This window comes from Eurytemora carolleeae, unplaced genomic scaffold, assembly GCF_000591075.1.
Source record: "Eurytemora carolleeae unplaced genomic scaffold, Eaff_2.0 scaffold618, whole genome shotgun sequence".
NCBI lineage: Eukaryota > Metazoa > Arthropoda > Copepoda > Calanoida > Temoridae > Eurytemora > Eurytemora carolleeae.
In genome coordinates, this window is record NW_019396572.1 from 130,329 (window position 1) to 151,481 (window position 21,153).

Genomic DNA, 21,153 nt, shown 5'->3' on the forward strand with positions numbered 1-21,153 from the left:
AAATCAAATCAAATCAAATCAAATCAAATCAAATCAAATCAAATCAAATCAAATCAAATCAAATCAAATCAAATCAAATCAAATCAAATCATATCAAATCAATAGCTTGGGATTGTCCAACAGCTTTTTGTCTAGCCAGGGTATGCTTTTAGCAAATATTCAAATCGTCAGATTGCAAAGATATAGGGATAAGAAAATTTGAGTTTGTTGCGAAAACTTAATTCCTTTACTTTTTCCTTTACAACAAGATTTAATATAATCTTAATGCCACATAAAAAACCTTTTCACCTTACTGTCTGGTTTAGTTGGTGGCAGAGGAGGTGCAAATGGCTGCGGGGTTGGCGCTGAAGGTTGAGGGGTGGGACAAACTCCAACTGTTATAGGAGTTGAGCGAAAACCGCCCTCCCCAAGAGATCTATAGAACCCACTTGAAATTGTAGGATCAAATTGAAGTTCGTCGTTAAATTCATCTACATCAGAAAAAATTTCATAATTTCAGGAGTTTGTCTTTCCGGAGTTTGTCTTTCCGGAGTTTGTCATGGCACCGAAAAAACAACTCTTCTTGATATCTATTCCCAAATCGTTAAAATCGAAAAGTGCCCGAGCAGGGACCCTTAGGGTCATAAAAAAATTGTTTAATAAACCTGTCCTTAAGCACCTCATTAGCTACCACTCTTATATATAGTATATATATTATGGATTGAAGAACTCTTACATTTTAAGGATATAATTGGTAAACTTAATTAGGTAGCTTAATGATTCAGGAATATCTGGAGAGGATAAAGAGTAAGGAGTCCACATTTGAAGAGCTTGCATCAAAGTAGGTTTTCTGTCTTTTAAGCTTTCTTTTTCATGCATTTATATAAATAATAAAATGATATAATATGTATGTTTAAAAGTTTTAAGCTGTATATTTAAAAAAAATAAAAAAATAAATAACTGAAAACAAGTTTTGTTTTCTAAAACAAAACTTGTTTTCAGTTATTTAGATTTTTATGATTACGTTTTAGATACAGTGACTGCAGTTCTGCAAAGAAAGGAGGAGATCTTGGATTGTTTGGACCTGGTAATTATATACTCTACTTCATATAAACTGGATTTTTCTTTACACTAATTCATCACCTAAACTACTTTTAAATAGATTTAAAACTTCAAAATATTTCCTCCAGGTCAAATGCAGAAACCCTTTGAGGACGCTACCTTTGCTCTCGATGTTGGAGAGATGAGTGAACCTACCTTCACTGATTCTGGAGTACACATCATTCTCAGAACAAAATAGATCTCAAATCGTATACTCAATTATTTGTATGCTTAATATTGTTTCGTTTCAGCATGTTAAGCAGATTTATGTTAGGCTGCAAAAGAACTCAAATAGTAAATGTATGATCCTACATGTGTCATTTCAACCCAACAAGTCTGTGGTTTTTAATCGATGTAATTATTTTACAATCTAGCGGGCTTATTTTTTCAGCTCAAAATGAATCGCGAAAGCCATATTGTTCAGAAGCCTCTGAGACCACCACCTTCTATGCTAAAGCAAAAAGCCATGGCTTTCGCATTACAAAACTCCCAAGGGTAATTGTAATTTGTAATTTATCACTGAAGTAAATCTATGATTTTCTAATCAGTTCTATATAATTCTTATGAATTCTTGTTTTAAAAAAAAAATTTTTTCTCCAAAACCTTAAAAATTGAGTCTAATAACCCGGCAGTATTTAAATTTCTAAAAAACTATATTTTTTAGGAGGGATGTAAAATGTAAGTAGGATTTTCATAAACTTATTTTAGATTATATACAAGAAAATTTGAATTCTGGTTTTTCTGAAAATAATAACAACGTATTCTTGTATAACACAGGTTTATATTTTGAAAAAAAAATGTTTCTTTGGGGTAAACAATATTTTCCCTCTGTTTCTGATACTTTTCACCCCCCCCCCCTCCTAAAAAAAATTGTCTAAGAATATATAAACCCCTGCAACAAATTCATGTTTAGGTCCGACATGAAGAGTTCTATACAATCGTCACCGCCGCCACCGCCACCGCCGAATATAACTTACACACAGTCAAGGTCTTTGAAGGATCCAAGGTTAATTAATTGATAAATTATGATTTTAAACCATCAAGGAAGAATAATGCAAGAGAGAAGTCTTCCATATTCGACAAAGAAATTGTGGGAAGTTAATACCAAGAGGGGGGGGGGGGAGGAAAGCTCAAGGATTTAGTCAGTCATATTGACGTTTTGAATTTTCAGAAATGACGAGCTTTACAATTATTTTGTTAGGTTGAACAGACAAGGTGTAGATAGAACGACCAACCCATCCATTCATGAAGTAAATATCCCAGAAACTAGGAAATCAGACACAGACCATATCTTGGATACAAATACGTACTTTTATAATCAGCCGAGGAAAGATGATCTTGGAAGAAACTTTTCTGGAGCTATAGATAATAGATTACATTACAAAGAAGAGTTTAGACCTCCAGATGTTGTAGTTCCTACACCACAGCGCAGAGATAGACGAGATATCTCAGAAAAAGGAGATTATCATAATCCTGGGTTTCAGTTGGAGGCGTCTAGGTCGGGATTATACAGTTGCCAAAGTCAAATAGGCAATCAATCAGTATGTTATGGTAAAAAAAATGTATCCGATAAACACAGGGTCAACAAGGAAGACTCAAGAACTGTTAAAAACTACGATGATATTGCAGGTATTTCCATTTAACATTAAAGAACTAGCTACAACTAAATTTTGTGTAATTAAGATGTCGAAGGAAAGTTCTCAGATGACGAAGAAAATTTCCCATCCTCCTTGTTACCTCCACCTCCTCCTTTCCTTGCACCTGAAACCATACAAGAATCTCTAAGACAGTTTTCTGAATCAAACTTACTAATCTCTTCACCAGAATCAGTTTCTCCCAAAAAGTTTCAATCTTCTGATTCTCCTAACAAGAAGATGTCAAATTCAAGAGATGTTTTTAAAGATCGTGACGAAGCGTTTTTACGTTATTCGGGTTCTGAAAGGCAAAGTTCTCCAGAAGTTCATTCTTTTTTATCCGCTAGATATAGTCCCTCAAGTACACCTCTTCTAGAAAGTTCCTCTCCACCCCAGTCCTTAGATTCATTTCTCCTCTCACCATCCATTAATCAAAAACAAAGTGAACCAAGTTTGAGGTATAAATTTTCCAATTTGTTGTAAAATTTTCGCGTAAACGCCTGCTGTAAAAAAATTTGAAACTTAGTAAGTAAAGATTGACCCTAAAAACGGAATTAGGCTTTTCAGCCCTTTTTATCCTTTAAAAACTAGAGATTGTGCTCTATTTTATGGGAATTTAATATTTATATATTACAGAATTTCAATTATAGAGGGGATCGTTAAACTAATTTTCTGTCGTTTAATGCTTCTGTTTGGCATACAACTATGCCGAATGATGGAATATCTCATTAAACAGCTAACCAATGTTGTTAAAGAAAAAAATACAAATATTGATCTAAAGTGAACCCACTAAGATGTTTTCTTCTGGGGCGTTCTGAAATCAAAGGTGTATATAAAGTCTGGATAAAATTCAAAAAGAGATGCAGCAATCTCGGCTCTAGGTCTCTGAGCTGCTTTGATGAAGCTTAGAAAAATAGGTCAATTTTTTGAATTGCGGAAAACGGGGGCCCCTTAAAGGAATCATATAATTTGTTTATTAAAAAATGATGAATATAATGTTAATGACATCTAAGCATATTTACTTTTCTCTACGAGATAGAATTAAATAGATTGTTCAAAAATTGTTAGTTGTTCAAGGTGAACAGAGAGGTGTTCAAGGTGAACAGAGAGGTGTTCGAACATTCGACATAGTTTTACTCATAACGGAAGCATTGAACAACAAAAATAATTAATTAATACTAGGTCAATTTTTTAGTCATTTAAAATTTTTTACAATGCTAAACAGCGCTAATCCCGGAATTTTGGGCCACCCTGTAAATTAATGGTTTGGTTAAAAGTCTTAAAATTGACAAATTATTTGGTTGGAAATGAGGAACCTTTTTTGGACTTAAAGGGACTGCAGAGGAAAAATGTAAGAGGGTATAGGATGAAACCTGAAAATCTCAGGTTTCATCCTATACCCCCTTTCATTTTCCTGTACAGTCCCTTTAATAATTATTAATATAATGTTTCCTCTCTCCTGGCATGAATTAATTCCATGATATTTTACCAGGGGCAATGAAGAGGAGTCATTAGAAAGATTAAAACCCTTCAAAAGCTACAAGAATATGTCATCCGGATCTTCATTTAATCCTCAAATCAATTCTGGATCAGGAACAACCCCAGCTCCACAACCGAAACCGTTCGAACCCTCAAACCCTCTTCTGGACTTTTTTGGAATAAAATTTAAGCCGATTGAAAGCCTTAGTATTTGCCCAAGTGATTTAAAATCTACAATAGAAATTCGCAACGATATATTTGCAAACTCTGGCTCAAATCTGATGAGCCGACCCGAAGCCACCCCTTACGTTGTTTACGATAATAGGAATGAAGATACACTACTTCGCTGTTCAACCATCCAAAACAATATCAATTCTACAAACAATGGGTAAGGGTTTAAGTTGTTATCTTTAAATCGGATTATTAATAACAATATATCTTTAGATAATGGCTCACATGTATTTATTTTTGAAAATTATTGATCTAAAAGTCTATTTTACCCCTTTTTTGTGAATAAAATGTGTTTTTCATGATCTGAGAGTTACGAGGATTTTTGATAATGAAAACGACATTTTCATATCTTCCAGGAATGTTCGAAAATCCAGCGCCAGCGAAAATTATTTAAAAAAAATCAAAAATATTATGAAATATTAACTATATACGAATGCGTCGAAAAATAATCGATGACTACTGTTTGTAATATCTGAATGATTTGTTTGGAATTAAATTGATTTGTTTACGATCCGAGTTGAATGTTGCATCTTTCCGAATTTGTATGGACACTGCGTTCTTCGGTGTGAATTTTCTCCTTTTAGACGCAACAGATAGAAGTAAGATTAGTAGCGATCAAAAGCGATTTTTTATCGCATTAAGCCTATTTCCCCTTTCACTGTTCGCGAACACCCCCTTTAAAAAAGCTGCACTGCGGTCCGATTAAAAAAAAAGAAGTAAACCGATGAAGAGCTTTAATTTTCACAATTTTTAATTTAAATATTAAATCTCTACTGATACGTTAAGGGTTAATGCTGCCGAGTTCGAAAAGATTCCTGAAGAATCCCAGCCTCAGGAATTTCAAACTTATAACATATCTCAAAAGTTTTGTATGAATACTTGAGTAGTTTTTACTAATTCTATTGATATGCCATGCCTTTCAAGTTTCTTTCTTAATTTTTTATTTTTAAGAAAGTTTTTCAAGGTATTTTCGAACAGAAATGTTATCCTTTAGTGACGTAAAATGTGTATAAATATTGATTGATTTCAAAGATTTTGATTATATTTTGAACATGAGACCATGAATACTAAGTTTATAAGTTAAATCAGATTTTGTCTGCGCCTCCTCCTGTGATAAAGCTGGATTCACCTGAAATTAAGGAAAAAAATTACTTCAATAAATTCAGTTATTCAAGTATCTATGAATATATAAAAAGTACTAATCACTGTTTGTCTGTTTGATTGGATATCCTGTGATATGCCTTTAATTTTGATTGGGAAAATCTGTAGAACTAAGGGAATGTTATTAGATTGCTTGAACATTCTTAGTTGAGTTTGACGATTATTAGTGAAAGTTTTGTTTTTACCACATGGGATTTTATCATCAAAAAATTAAAGTCTACATCATTTAAAAATAATTATTTTGTTTTCAAAAAGATGGATGAGAAAGGAATGATGCGCTGCAACTTTTGCTCAAGCCCTGGTTCTATCAGGAATCTAACCAACTCTGTTGAGTTTATTATAATACAAAAAAACCAGATTTTTACAAACTGCATTACACATCTGAAGTAAAAAATAATTATGACATCTGGTGGTAAAATTGACAATTTGGTTGGATTTTAGAATTGAGGACAAATTCGTACACATGGACTTTCACAAAACCCTTCAGTTTGCTTGTGCTGCCTGTCCGAAGAATCGTGAATTTGAAGATTTTCCTCAAATAGTTGAACACGTTAACAGCTCTCACAACGTCATCGATTCTGAGATGGTTCTGGAAACTATAATATTACCGACAAAACTTGGTAATACATTGAAATATAATTCATAGTATCAATGTAGATTAAAAACAGGAAATTATGAAGTTTAAGTTCACATTGATTTTAGGAACTCGGGTTTGCTATTGCTATCGTCATTTTGTTTTTGATAACTTGAAGGTTACATTAGGTTGAATTGTGACATACAAGATTAATAAGGGTAAAAATTGCGGGTTTGCGCTGCAGCTTGTAAAAACTGAATTTTTTTTATAACTACATGGTAACTAACCTTTTGAAAAGTTGATGTTCTTATCTTGCAATATATACTATACACAATGTTTCCTTAAGGGGCTCTTCGAGTTTACAAGTGTGGAGTAACGAACTGTGGCAAAGAGTTTATTGGACTTCAGGAAACTGATCTGAAGGATCACATGAGCAGGGCTCATGGTGATTACTATATAAAGGTGAGACTATTCCTGCCATTTTAAAATTGCTTAAATTCCTATTCTGCTCAGTAAAGTTTGAATTCTTTAGACATTAAAATTACATTAAAATCAAAAAATTTGCTTTTCGCTATTTATTGATTTGAAAAGGCAGGGATTGCGAAGTTTCCTGACTATTCTTAGCCTAGCTATTACTTTTTAGGCTTTTTTGGACACTTCTTTTATTTCATATGACGGAACCCCTATTTTCTGGGAAATGAGGGGAAAATTTGAATGCTGCCTTATTGAACAAAAATGGTTTTACCTATTTTTTTGGTACCAAATTGAGTAAAGAATTTTTTTCACTGATCAGATTTGGTAGCAAGACGGTTCCACGTGGATTTAACGGTTCTGTCAATATTTTAGAAAACTGTGACTTTCGATCACAATTTGACCCCTTTTACATAATGTTATGGCCTTTTCTCTTAAATATTTTTTTTGTTGGCATATACATTTTCAATGAGAAATTATAAAATAAAAAATCCGTAAGTGATTGTAGAAATATATACGAAAACACGTTTGATTTCAAATAAAAGAAACCGAATGTTTCTCTCTCTGGTTAGTTCGGGGTGGTTCAGCTAAATTTGTTCAGTTATTTATTAAATCTGGCCCTAGACGAATTAATGAATAGATTTATTTAGAAATATTCAGGTTGGACGGGGCAAGTATGTGCTTCGTCTATGTAGGATTTGTGGAGATGAACAATCCTTCACCTCCCAGGCAGAACTAGATCTTCATATTGAAACTAGTCACCCAACTCAACAGTTTGGGTCAGCAATCGACATCTCAGACGAGTCTGATACGGAGAATATGACAGACAACCTTCTTGATAATCTGAAGTAAGCTGAGATACAATCTAAATTTTATGTATTTTATAATTTAAAACTGATTTTAAGTCTTATTCATGGTAAACCTTATTTTTTTTAGTAAATCTCGTGACAAGCTCATAGTTGAAGCAAGAACATCTCTCGAAATTCCGGTTTTTGGGCGTCCTTTGACTGCAAATGTTCCTGAGGTATCTGGATTCGGAAGACCATTAGAGACTGGCCTTGATAACCCTGTCTTTGGCCGAGTTATTCCTGAAGATATAGCAGTTTTTGGGAAACCCTTGCCAGGTCCGTATCTTATTTTCATTTAAAATCATCTGAAAGGTACATTAGTTATTTTCAGAAATTATTGGGTTAACACAATAAATTATTTGTTAAACTTTCAAGAATCTATTTTAGAAGGCACTTTATCTTTAAAATAAATCCTACTATCATCATGCAAAACTAGTGCTGAATTCCTTATTTTTTTTATAATATCTTAGGTGACTCAGAAAGAACATCAGACGTAGAAGAGAAAGAAGAGGGAGAGTTACGGGATACTGATACTGAAACAGTCCTTGATACAAGAAAGAAGAGAAGAAAAGAAAAAAAGAAGAGAAAGGGTAGACTTAATCCAGAAAGGAAAAGTGATAGTAAAGAGGAATCTGATTTATCTACCAGAGAAAACTCCCCAATACCAGAGATTAACATCAAGAAAGAAAAACCGGATAGTAAAAGAAGGAAAACAGGATGCAAACCCAAATCTTTAAAAGAAGAAGTGTTAAAAATGACGCCTAGAGAAATCAAACGGTACTTAAAACATATAAAGCATAAAGTTAAGAAAACCAAGAAGAAGAAAGATGAAAAGGGGGAAATTTTCCCTGAATTTGTTAGAGGAGAAAAGGCAGTTTATTATTGTAAAATCTGTAACGAGCATGTCGGTAGTTTAAAGAAATGGTTGGAACACCGAAAAGAACTTGGACATATTGAAACTTTCGATATGGCCAGTGAGGAGGTGAAGATCAAATTTAATCGTCCTGAGATCGATCTTCAAGAGTTCATTATTTCAAATCGAAGACTTGACTTCATTCCTTCAGGACAATGCAAGGATTGCTTTAAAATTTTTGATCATGAAAAAGGGTTTAAAAAACACATGAAAACTGGAAAATGCCCAACCATTTCCAATGATAGTGAGCATTTGAAATCTGAGGAAGAAGATACATCTCTCTGTAATAGATTTAAGGTAGATGGATTAACAAATAAAAGAAAATCTTTAATTTCTAGAAGTAGATCCCCCAAGGACCAATCACACTCTCCAGATTCTCAGCAAAGAAAACAACGGACAAGATCCGCGACCCCTTTGTATAAAAATAGAAATAAAAGCAAAGATTCACGTAGTATACAAGATGTTTCAGTAATGCTGCCAAAGTACATGATGAATGGAAAACAGGCATACTATTTTTGCAATATGTGTCAAATACCAATAGGAACTATCATACATTGGGCCGTTCATAAAGACACAAAGGAACATCGTCAGAACCATCAGAGTTGTTTAAAGAGTAGTCAAGGCGTTAAAGTTGTTGAGTTTTCAGTGTCCTCTATTATTTGTTCCAAAAATTACAGAAACTACTGCTTAGCTTGTGACAGTTATTTACCAGATATGCCTTCATTTACTAAGCATCTGAGTGAGGAAAAACATAAAGAACAGGAGATAAGAAAAGAAATTAAAGATGGCAATGAGCTAAGACAAGGTGGGGAAAGATTTTTATCGATTTACTATTGCGATCTTTGTGAAAAAGTTTTTGAAGAAAACCCAAAGAAACACAAGTTAAGCAGCAGACATTTGATTCTTGTAGAAGAAACAGAGCAATGCTACTTCTGTTCTAAGAGGTATATCCCGGGTATGCTCGTAGCTCACATTGATGAATATCATGTTAACCATGTTTTCAAGTGTACTAATTGTTCTGTTAAGTTTATCAGTGTGAGTAAAATGTTGAAGCATGTAAGAGATCATCTGACTTCTGTACAGAGAGACAGCTGCACAGACAAGGAGGTTTTGTCCATGGATATGGTAGATATTCCAGATGATTTAAGGAAAATAATGTGCAGGCTATGTGACAAGGCCTGTTTTCTAGCCCAAGATTCTTCAGATGCAAAACTTCATGTTTTAAACGATCATCTAGATGTGTTGAAGACACAGGTTCCAAGCAGTCTTGTGTATGGTTGTAGGGTATGTGAAGTAGACTTGAAGACAGAAATTGAAATGGACAATCACATAAAGCTTCATAAAATGGAATTGTGTAAAGGCAGAAAAAGTGTTAAAACTATTTATAAAGAAGCTTCTTTGTCTCCAGTTATTTTAAAGCATGATGATATGTATCATGTTGGTAGGTCTGCTAGGTCTAGAACTAGATCTGGAGATAAATATTCAAAAACCCGAGGCAAAGATTATCGAAATGTTGAACAGTCAAGAAAATTATCTCCCCAGTTCAAAGACAGAAGATCAAGTTCTCCACAGAATCGCAGACTTAGCAATAGAAAAGATTATTTTTCTCAGGCACATCTCAGCCCTGAAAGGCACTCCAGACGACTAGACCACAGCCTGGATACTCGTAGGTCTGATGTAGAACATTATGTGGGTAGTTACAGGTAGGGTTGTTAATCGTTTTTGTAAACGATCGTTAAACGATCGTTTTTTGTTTCGTTTTCAAAAACGATCGTTTCGTTTTCAGAAAAAACGATCGTTTTTAAAAACGACCCACTCGTTATGAACTTTTAGAAAACGAATAGCGATCGTTTTTGAAAACGATCGTTTTTATTAAAACGATTTGCGACCGTTTTTTATACGATTGTTTTTAAAAAAACGATCGTTTTTGAAAAAACGATCGTTTTTGAAATTTTTTGTTGTTGACAATTATGTTAATGATCGTTAACGAAGGGTCGTCGTTAACGAAGGGTTGTCGTTAACGATCGTTAACGAAACTACGAACTTTATCAAAACGGTTGTTTTTGGAAAAAAATTACATGCAACTTTATTGAATGTCGTCTTACATGATGTGTAACAGTTGTGGGGGAGTTAAAACTCCTTGATATTTTCTTAAAAACTACTCAATGATAAGTACAGATGCCCTTCAGGTCGGTTTCCTCTCTTCGTTAACGATCGTTAACGAAGGGGTCGTCGTTAACGACCGTTAACGAAGGGTCGTTGTTAACGATCGTTAACGAAGGGTCATCGTTAACGATCGTTAACCAAGGGTCGTCGTTAACGATCGTTAACGAAGGTCCGTCGTTAACGATCGTTAACAAAACGACGAATTTTATAAAAACGATCGTTTTGAAAAACGATCGTTTTTAAAAACGAGCGTTTTGAAAGACGATCGTTTTAAAAACGACCATTTTAAAAAAAACGAACTTTTTAAAAAACAATCGTTTTTAAAAACGATCGTTTCGTTTTCGATTTTTCGTCGTCGTTATCATAACGAAACGATCGTTTTTCTGAAAAATGAAAACGTTAACATCCCTAGTTACAGGGATAACTCATGGGTCATAGACCTGCCAAGTAAATATCAAGAGATAGATAGTGCTCATAGAGGAGAGAAGTCTCGAAAACGTGATTCTGGCTATATGGAACATGAGCATGCTATTCTTTGGGAAAATGAATATGTCAGAGAAGATTGTTACAGAGATGGTCCTTCCACTAGAAGAAATGAAAAGAGTTCAGGTAGCAATAGTGAAAAATATCATGAAGACACCAACAGACATAGATATCAGAAAGGGAATCGATCACAATCTCTTAAAGACCACACAGAAAGTTCTAAAAAACCCTCCAGGATTCAGTCACCCTCAGCTGTGCCCTCAAGAGAAGTTAGACTTGTTTCAAGGAGCAGGACAAGATCTAAATCAAGGTCAAAATCTCCAAATAAACCAAGTCCAAAGTCAAATAGTGGATTAAAAGAAGCTATGCAGAAAAAAATTAGGGAGCAACTTGAAAAAAATCAAACAAAAGAGACGTTGAAGAAAGATGACGTTTATGACCAAAAGCCTAATATTCCAGTGAAGAAAAGATTAGGGGCATTTAACATAAACAAATCAACAGTTGAATCGTCTGTTGACAGCAGTAACAGCAGCATTGTACATACTCAAGTTGAACCGATGCTCAAATCACTGCGAGAACATTGTGATAAAAACCAAAAGAATGCTGAAAAGGAGGAAGTGAAGAACAAAAAACTGGCCGAATCACAACTTCTGAATCGGTTGAAACGTAAAGCTAATGATGAAGACTTACGAAAGGTGATTGAGGAGAAGAGGGTAAAAATGTTGGATAGTCGACCTGAAGGCGTCAAAGAAGAGCAAATTCATGTAGATGATGCCAGTGACATTTGTCCTGTCTGCTGGAAACTGTTTCCTGGAATAAACAATCTATTAAATCACATGAAGATCTCACACATGACGAGTATGTTTGGATGCAAACTCTGTCAGACACTTGGTTGGAGTTTGGAGATACTACTAAAACATTTGACTGATACGCATGACAGAAATACCGCACTTCCAGATGCTCTGCAACATCATATAAAGGTGATGGTTTCTAACATTTTGATCTAAAACGTTTTGTTTATAGGAGAAATGTTTGTAATAAAACTTATGATTTAGATTCCTGACAAACTAGACCGTATTAACTGCAAACTTTGTCTACCTCCATATCAGTTGGGAGTAGAAGGGTTCTGGTTATGCGCTGATCTTCAAGCAACAAGTAATCTGCAGATAGAGAAACATTTTATCGATATTCACGGTATTTCTGATCAGGTGTCACATTTTTTATGTATTTATTCATAACAAGTTAAACGAATCTATTCATTCAAAAGTACTTACTCTCCTTTAATCCAGGTTCAAATTCACTCGAAGCTGGAATTAACCTGCCGAATATGCTGTATAAACTTCAGTGTGGGACAACGTGCTCAGTGGTGTAAACATATTCTGAGTGATCATACCAAGTAATTTTTCTTTAAATGAAGCTATTAAGTTTTAGATTTGATTTAAAATTCTTAATTTAGTGAGAAAAAAAAAACACTAAAGATTTTTACATTTTATTAAAATGGCTCAGTTGCAATGTTGATTGTTGAACTTATTTCTTTGTTCGTATTTATATAGCGATGAAAATTTAGACTAGAAAAAGCCGCCAAGACCGGAATAAGGTGTGAGTACTGTGGTGAAGGTGTACTGGAGTCTGAGCGTGGTTGGCACTTGGAGAATAAGCACGCTAAAGACGTGTTCCTATGCAGGATCTGCTCTGCTGCTGATACTGCTTGTTTTCCATCTGCAGATTCACTCAAGGTGAAAAATTATCCCATTCTTCAGTCTTCATTGCCTTCTAAAATAAATCTACGTGTGTGCCCTCTAGTATTGGTATTTCTTAAATGTGGTTTATGGTCTATGTGGAAATATGAAGAATTTCGTTCAGATTAAATTTTTTAATTTACAAAATTCCCTTAGTCCTGACATTTCCGGTCAGCCTTGTGCTAGCTATATATGAAGAATTTTGTTCAGAGTTTTTATTTAATGAATTTAATTCTGAACGAGATTCTCTATATCTTGTAATAGTGGGTTGACTTTGACAAAGATACGAAGATATTATGAGAGAATGTTTTTTTCAAATAAATATTCTATTGTTGGTATGTTTTTTGGTATTGGACAAAGTTAAGAATAAGACTTTGACAAAGTAATGCCGCAAATTATTTCAAACTTCAAAGATGATCTTAATCCCCTCTCTCAGCTGTTATGTTTCGTGTGACACCCTGCAGACAAAAAAGGATGATTATGATGGAAAATTTATGTCTAGGAGATCATGCAGCATATGGTAATGAAGCATGGTAACCAGTATGAATCCTTTTATGATCATATGACCTACCCAGTTGACCTATACCGAACCTGCTGCAGTGTAGGGGACTGTGGATCAAATGGAAAATATCTCAGTGCTGATCCAATGCTAGTTCAGGTAGATTGGTCAATGGTAAACTTCTTATTAAAACTTTTATTAAAGGGAGTGTTCTCGAAAAATGAAAGGGGGTATTGGCTTAATGCGATAAAAAGCGCTTTTGATCGCTACTAATCTTACTTCTATCTGTTGCGTCTATAAGGAGAAAATTGTTAAAGACGTCTCATACCGAATAACATGGCGTCCATACAAATTGAGAAAATTGCAACATACGACTTAGACCGTAAAAAATCCATTTAATTTCAAACAAATCAATATCCTATAGTCATCGATTATCTTTCGCCACATTTGTATATATTTGATATTTCATACTAGTTTTGATTTTGTTTTTTAAAATAATATTTAGCTTACAACTTGTTTTCGAACATTCCTGGAAAATATGAAAATGTCGTCTTCATTACCAAAAATCCTCGAAACAGGAAAAAATGTAACTCTCAGATCATAACAATGAAAACATATTATGAAAAATCAACTATATATAAATGTGCCGAAAGATAATCGATGACTATAGGTTGTAATATCTGAATGATTTGATTGAAATTAAATTGATTTTTTACGGTCTAAGTCGTATGTTGCAATTTTCACAATTTGTATGGACGCCATGTTATTCGGTATGAGACGTCTTTAACAATTTTCTCCTTATAGACGCAACAGATAGAAGTAAGATTAGTAGCGATCAAAAGCGCTTTTTTATCGCATTAAGCCTGTACCTCATTTCATTTTTCGCGAACACTCCCTTTAAAAAAACATAAATCAATATTGTTTACAAATTGGATAATCAAAAATCACAGGGTTAACAATAAGTAATATTTATCCATGTTTACCGGAACAGTGATATTTTCATCCTCCTTTGTTTAGAGAATTTATTGTTGAATTGATTTTGTAAATTTTTATAATTTTTTTGCACTCCTAACAACTTGGCTCAATGCATGAATGCATTAAAAAAAAATTTATTTTAGACTCATATCAGCGAAAATCACAGTGAACTAGTCCCTCCACCTAATATCGTCTACCTTTGTCGTTGTTGTGACAAGCCAGACCTAAAGTTTGAGGTAACATTTTTATATATTATTACTATTCTTAAAGATTTATTCACACACACATTTAATATACAATTACATATTGCATATATTAATGGTATAGTTTAAATTTGTTTTGTTAGGAATGATACCAGATGTATTCATTATTCACTCTCATAATCTCTAATTTCATAAACCTGCTATTTTAAATAAATCTTAACAATTAAAATGTAAGCAATATTTAGAACAACTCAGCTCTTAATTAAAACACATTCTATCTGCATACAGACTTTTTCAGCATATTCATGGGAGTAAAACCATTCTTGATGTTTCTATTAGACTTAACACCCACGCTAATCAAAGGGTGTACACCCATTGTAGATGTTGCAGGTAGATTGTCATCCACATTTCACACTCATCAAAGGGATCAAATTCTTATTTCTAGTAGACTTAACATCTACAATAATCAAAGGGTGTAAACCCATTTTGGATATTTCTAGTAGACTTGACATCCACAATAATCAAAGGGTGTAAACCCATTCTCGATATTTCTAGTAGACTTGACATCCACAATAATCAAAGGGTGTAAATCCATTCTCGATATTTCTAGTAGACTTGACATCCACAATAATCAAAGGGTGTAAATCCATTCTTGATGTTTCTAGTAGACTTGACATCTACAATAATCAAAGGGTGTAAACCCATTCTCGATATTTCTAGTAGACTTGACATCCACAATAATCAAAGGGTGTAAATCCATTCTTGATGTTTCTAGTAGACTTGACATCCACAATAATCAAATGGTGTAAATCCATTCTTGATGTTTCTAGTAGACTTGACATCCACAATTATCAAATGGGAACCTAAAAGGTTTCCTCTCGATCCTACAAGTTCTATAAGGGATGCGGCCCTAGTCCTCTTATAATAAGCAAACATTATGAATGCTTTCCTCCAGAGAGAGGGGTTGACTCCTCAACTGCTCTCGATTATATTTTTTTTTTTTCTAAGAGCTTTATTTTCATATTCTAAGCTAAACTTACTTTCCTGAAACTTAGTAGCTTTTTTATTTTTGACAACAAATTATCGACCATTTAAATTCTACAATTTTCTTTTTTTAGAATGTGGAGGGTGTAGCAGCACATATAGCAAAGCGGCACAAGCAAATATTAAAATGGAAACTTGAAAATGGAAACAACTAGAAGAAATTTTTATTTTATTCGTGATCGTTCTTGAAGCTGTGATTTCTTTTTTATCTGTTTCTTGAAATTATTTTACCCAAATCAAAGAGATCAGGCCGGCTTTTAGAATTAGGTTCCAAATACTTAATTTCTATAGTATTTTCTAATCTGATTGATATGATTATTTTTTACCAATCTGTAAATTTATACTAAAATTTTGTTTTCCAGAATAATGTCGGTATCTCGAAGTGTGCGTTTATGTCGCCTTTTATCTGTTTCCACAAGAAGGTGTGTTTTTTAATTCCTCAAAACAGATTTTTGCAAGGGTGTATATAATTCAAATTTCCCCCCCCCCTCAATTGTTTTTGATTTCCTTCCCCAAATTTGATAACTAAAAAGACATCATTTTTTAATATTTAAATTGCAGTATATTTCCCATCATTTATCTTAGGGGGAGAATAAACTTGTGAAATTTTTAAGTAGATTTGACTATTAGGAAAAATTATTGATTAATGAGCATTCTTTCATCATATTTGTTATTATGTTGTACTTGGAGCAAGAAAATTTGTTTACACTTTTTTTTGCTTTATTATATTGGGGAAAATTATTTCTGAAAAACTCTCTGATTTTATAAAGTTATGTAGTTATGTCGAGCTAAAGAGCTCCAGCCCTTTCCTTCCCTATATTCCCTCTTCCTTCACTTCTTAATCTGCCAACCCTCCATTGATTCTCTACCTTTCCCTTCCCTCCGTTCCCCTTCCCTATCTACCCTACCTTCCTCTTACCTTCCCCTACTACTTCCCTTCCCTGTCCCTTCCGTAGTTCCCTATATTCCTCTTTCCCTCTCAACCTTCCTCATTCCCTCTCTTCCCTTCCCAATGCACCATATTTTATACTCAATATTTTCCTTCCCCTCACAACCTTCCCCGTCCCTATTTTTCCTCTTCCCTACCTATCTCTTTCCCTACCTATCTCCTTCCCTACCTATCCACTTCNTCCCCTTTCTTACCTATCCAATTTCCTATCTATCCAATTCCCTCTCCTTCCCCCTTCCCCATCCTTCATTCTTTTCAGCTGTTACCCTTCCCCTTTTCGTTTACTTTTTTCTTCTTCTTTTCCTTTCATTTTCCACTTCCCTTTTATCTCCCTTTTTTCCCCCTTTTTCTTTCCCCTTTTCTTTTCCCTTTTATTTTCCCTTTTCCTTCCACTTTTCCTTCCCCTCCTCTTGGGTCTTTACTTCCCCCCCCCCTTGGGGGTAAAGAATTTTATTCACCCCTGGATCATTTTTGAAATAATGGAATTTAATGCTTAGGGCATACAGCGATAGCACTGATCGAGTAGTTATCAAGCCTATTGCCCGAGCACCAAAAATTTACACGAAAACTGGGGACAAAGGAACCTCAGCACTTTATACCGGAGAAAGAAGGCCGAAAGATGATAAGGTAACTGAACGGGATATTTGCCTTGGGACTAAATTTTATTTTTTTTTATGTAAAAGTGGAGGGAAATATATTATATTATTAGACAGGTTTTTATGTTACTTTTGAGTTATTTTTGGGTCAAAAAGTATTTTTTTATTAATCTTTTTCAAAAATATTTTAACAAGAAAATCTTAAATGCGACCATTAACGGTTTACGATGTATGTATGACGCAGGTTTTTGAAGCTTTGGGTTCCACAGACGAATTATCCAGTCACATAGGGTTGGCTATAGCATTTGCGGAAGAACAGAAGGTAATTACAGTTGAAAGGTTGTCAATTTATTTGATCAGTTTTCCGATATGATTATTCTTTGTTACAGCATCCGTATATTGGACAGCTTCAGAGAGTACAGTGTATCTTACAGGTAATTACAGTAGACTTGGACCTTTTAGAAATGGGTTTCCAAGTGTAATTTTTTTTAAATATTCACTTTTTTAGGATATTGGATCCTGTATAGCTACCCCGAGAAGTACAGCTAGGGATTCACATTTGATTAAAACTGGATTTAGCTCCAGGCATACTGGAGAATTGGAGGTTTGGATTGATGAATATACTGCTCAGCTACCACCTTTAGAGAACTTCATATTACCAGGTTAAGAACATTTTTCAACATCGCATTTTCTTTAAGAATATCTTTTTAGTTTTTTTTTATCAGGCTTAGTCAGTTGCAAACTCTCAGCAGTTAAATTAACACTGGAAACTTACGTAGAGAGCAAACTTTTCTGAAAATTGACTTGCTTAAAAAACCAATGGTCTGACCCTAAAGTATGGAAATAGAACGTCTCTGAAAATCTGATTTGATTTGTTCATGCATTTACATTCTTGTTATGTATTAATGATCATTATCATACTGTACAGGAAAATGCTGGGAGTATAGTTACCTGGATTTTTGGTTTTTTTATTGTCGCATTTAAAAATATGACCTGTGAAACGAAAACAAAACTCTTTGACTCTGGAACGAAATGGGCTATAAGATAGGAAATCTGATCAGTGCTTAGGATCCATTTAATTGTGATGCGGATTGGGACCCGGACCCTAGATCCGCGTAAGAAAATAGTGGATTTGTTTTCGGATTCAGGGCATGAACATTTCTTAAAGATTTTCTGATTTTTTAACCGGAGAAGAATTTCCTAATTATTTTTCTTCTTTTTTTCCGTTATTTTTGTTGCCAAAACTTGATGAACCATTTAGAGAAAAGAACATCTTTTTTTACAGTTTAGATTTGGGTTTTCAAAGCAAAAGATTTTTGTCTGCAGTTCTAGTTTATCCGGATCCAGGAAGCCAAAATATTGCTGATCCAACGGATCCGGATCCTAAGTACTGCTTCTGATGTAAAGAATTAACATATTTTTTGGTGTAGGAGGCGGAAAAACTGCCTCACAGATACATATATGTAGAGCAGTTTGCAGGAAAGCGGAAAGGTAAAACATTCGATAAAACGAAATTCTTATGAGGAAAAATGGATTCCATTATTAAGATTAATATTATATCATATTTGTGAGGTTCCTTGAGCAAATCCCCGAGAAATTATATTTTTTAAATTCGTGTGAAATACGACTATATCAAGTTGGAACAACAATTGACATCATGAAGGGTTGCAAATAAGTTTTTATATTTAACTTATGATCTTGTCCTGACTCACTTTTTACTGACTGTTACAATGGTAAAATGTTAAAATACCCTAAAAATCGGTTCTTTATTTGTAAATGATGCATGTGGTGTCATTATTTTCTTAGTAAGTTTGTTAACTAATTTATTACGCATTTGCTTTTTTTAAAGTTGATGTTAAATTTATGTTTGGCATTTTGAATGCGCCCTGAGTTTTAGATGGAGAGAAGTTTGAGAATAGTAGTGGATTATCTCAATCTACTGAACACAAGCGTGAAATCATTTGCAGATGAAATCATTTGCTGGATATTAGATCCTAGATCTTCCAAAAAGAGGAGAGAAAAGCAGGTTATCTAGCAAGAACTAGTTCAAGAAATGAAATGATCAAGATCATGAATCAAGATGTATTGACTTGTATTCATTGCTTTAGAGTTCTAAGACCCACATAAAGTTTGTGACACTAATATTACAATGACTTGTTTCCATAAACTAACATTCAATGTTTTTGATTGTGGTACCACTTCAACTTAAGCTATGCGAGATACGGTGACTGCTGAGGTACTTTAAAACCAGTTTGAGCAGTAGAGTGGGGAGCAAATCGACATCCATCACCTCTTAATTCTGTCTTTTTGGTCCAAATATTACAACTGAATGTGGAATTTTAGAAAAAGCTCTTTTTTGTTCAGCATAAAGTGAAAAAGAAGACTATAGAAATTGTAAAAAACATTTCCTTTCCATTTTGGAAAATCTCTGAGCGTTCTATTACAAATATGCATAGATTCACAAAGCTTGGTTTGCAATTAAGAAAAACTAAGTCAGGCAGTATGCTTTGATACTCAGACAGTTCGATGAAAATGCCTAATATAACAGATAACATATAACATTGTCAATAATTTTTTAGGAGATATGTTAATTAAACACAATTAAAAACAGGGGAAAGGGGAGAGGCCCACCCACTCTTAGGCCAGGACTAAGCTAGGTCAAAATTTGTATAGAAATTTCTGAATTAAGGTATATCAATACTTCTACAAATGAGTGAGTGTGCATGTTGTTCGTACAAAAAAATTAAGTTAGTATCATAATTTCCATTCTTTAGTGCTTGGAGTGTGTAAGAATATACATTCTTTTACGCTCTGACCGTGTAATAATTTCCATTTGTCTGAGCGTTAAAGAATGAAAATTCTACACCCCCAGTGTAAGAATAAGCATTTTTAAACGCCAGGAAGCGAACAATATTGGAACATTTTCTCCTGAACTGTGTAATAGTAGGAAGGTTCACTACTATGGAACCGGACTGATATGATATGATATTAATTACTTAATTGTTTCTCTAGATTATTCCTGTCTAATATATTTTGTAGATGTGTTACACCTTTGGTTTCCTCTGATGAATGTGAACCCGAGACACAGAAATATTTGAACAGATTGTCAGACTTCCTTTTTACTATTGCAAGGTACAGACTAGAACATAATTAAAAGTTAGAAGACAAATTTTAATGAAAATGAATTTCAATTTTGAGATTTTCAATTCCCAATAAATTAACCCGCATTTTTAAAACTCATTAATGGTTGAACCTTAGAACTCAACTTAACCTGTTAAAGTTAGGTATTTCATTCAAAAGTTATCAGGTCTGACACAACTTAACTCCTCATTAGTCCTGAAGGCCCAAATGGTAAAATTTTTAGTTCAAAATTAACACGAGTACAAATTAAATTAATAAGTTACCCATTTCCATATTTTTTAAGGTTTACTGCAATGTTAGAGGGTAACTCAGAGAACATTTATACAAGGCAAATCTTTTATTTTTAATTAGCTTATTTTCTCTAATCTGAAAAATCTGAATTGTAATTAACATCATTTTGTGTTTTATTTTTCTGATTTTAGGCCGGAAAACCGAGGAAAAACTTAAACTCCATCTTTAGAGGGAATCTGGAAGAAGAAAAAATAATCCACAGTTCTCATTCTGGTTTTCAATGATTTCATAACTTAAATTTTTTGTTGATTGGACTGTAAGCTGAATTTTAAGTGAACCTCCATGCAAAGATGGAAAAGCCCGATTCATTACTGTACCCTTGAAACCTTTATCTGATCAAAAATGTGGAAGATATTGTCGTTTTTTTAGATTCATATTTGTTTTCCTGAAGTAGAAATGCAGGTTACTTTTATAAAGAACCCACATTTATAAATAATCAGTTTTTAATTAATAATTATAAAGTCATACTTTATCAGACAACACTTGTAAGGTTACCGTTGTGAATGGGGCATTGCCATCTTTGCATGTAGGTTCACTTGAAATTACGCTTACAGTCCCGTTAAATGTTGTATTCTCTTTATATATCAAGTAATAATTTTAGCAGGTGTAAAATAATCTAGTTATAGTATACGTGCATTGAGAATATTCCGTGTCCTTAAATATATTCTTACAGGAA

General features: G+C 33.8%; 3 protein-coding genes across 4 annotated transcripts in view; all 3 read left to right on the forward strand.

Moving 5' to 3' along the window:
- Window positions 1–1,471, forward strand: part of LOC111705713 (peptidyl-prolyl cis-trans isomerase NIMA-interacting 1) — a 3,846-nt gene extending 2,375 nt beyond the window's left edge. The window contains exons 3-5 of the mRNA XM_023478355.1: window positions 765–820; window positions 1,011–1,066; window positions 1,170–1,471. Of these exons, the coding sequence (XP_023334123.1) occupies window positions 765–820; window positions 1,011–1,066; window positions 1,170–1,279 (222 nt within the window). The 3' untranslated portion in view covers window positions 1,280–1,471. The remainder of the gene's footprint in view (window positions 1–764; window positions 821–1,010; window positions 1,067–1,169) is intronic.
- Window positions 1,280–15,864, forward strand: LOC111705692 (uncharacterized). 2 transcript variants are annotated; one of them, XM_023478323.1, is made up of 20 exons: window positions 1,280–1,575; window positions 1,994–2,086; window positions 2,282–2,709; window positions 2,764–3,172; window positions 4,207–4,581; window positions 5,211–5,259; window positions 5,514–5,564; window positions 5,841–5,896; window positions 6,027–6,205; window positions 6,506–6,621; window positions 7,291–7,478; window positions 7,567–7,754; window positions 7,949–10,094; window positions 10,970–12,020; window positions 12,096–12,248; window positions 12,330–12,436; window positions 12,608–12,776; window positions 13,282–13,437; window positions 14,397–14,489; window positions 15,575–15,864. In XM_023478323.1, the coding sequence occupies exons 1-20, from the start codon at window positions 1,478–1,480 to the stop codon at window positions 15,653–15,655; spliced, it is 6,186 nt and encodes a 2,061-aa protein (XP_023334091.1). In that variant the 5' UTR covers window positions 1,280–1,477; the 3' UTR covers window positions 15,656–15,864. The 2 variants fall into 2 exon arrangements, with proteins under 2 accessions (XP_023334091.1, XP_023334092.1); XM_023478324.1 differs by having other exon boundaries at window positions 1,468–1,575; window positions 10,976–12,020.
- On the forward strand, window positions 15,791–21,150 carry LOC111705707 (cob(I)yrinic acid a,c-diamide adenosyltransferase, mitochondrial). The gene is made up of 9 exons (XM_023478347.1): window positions 15,791–15,922; window positions 16,947–17,076; window positions 17,290–17,367; window positions 17,435–17,479; window positions 17,554–17,707; window positions 18,476–18,536; window positions 20,085–20,177; window positions 20,470–20,514; window positions 20,609–21,150. The coding sequence occupies exons 1-9, from the start codon at window positions 15,867–15,869 to the stop codon at window positions 20,631–20,633; spliced, it is 687 nt and encodes a 228-aa protein (XP_023334115.1). The 5' UTR covers window positions 15,791–15,866; the 3' UTR covers window positions 20,634–21,150.
- Window positions 21,151–21,153: the final 3 nt, after the last annotated feature.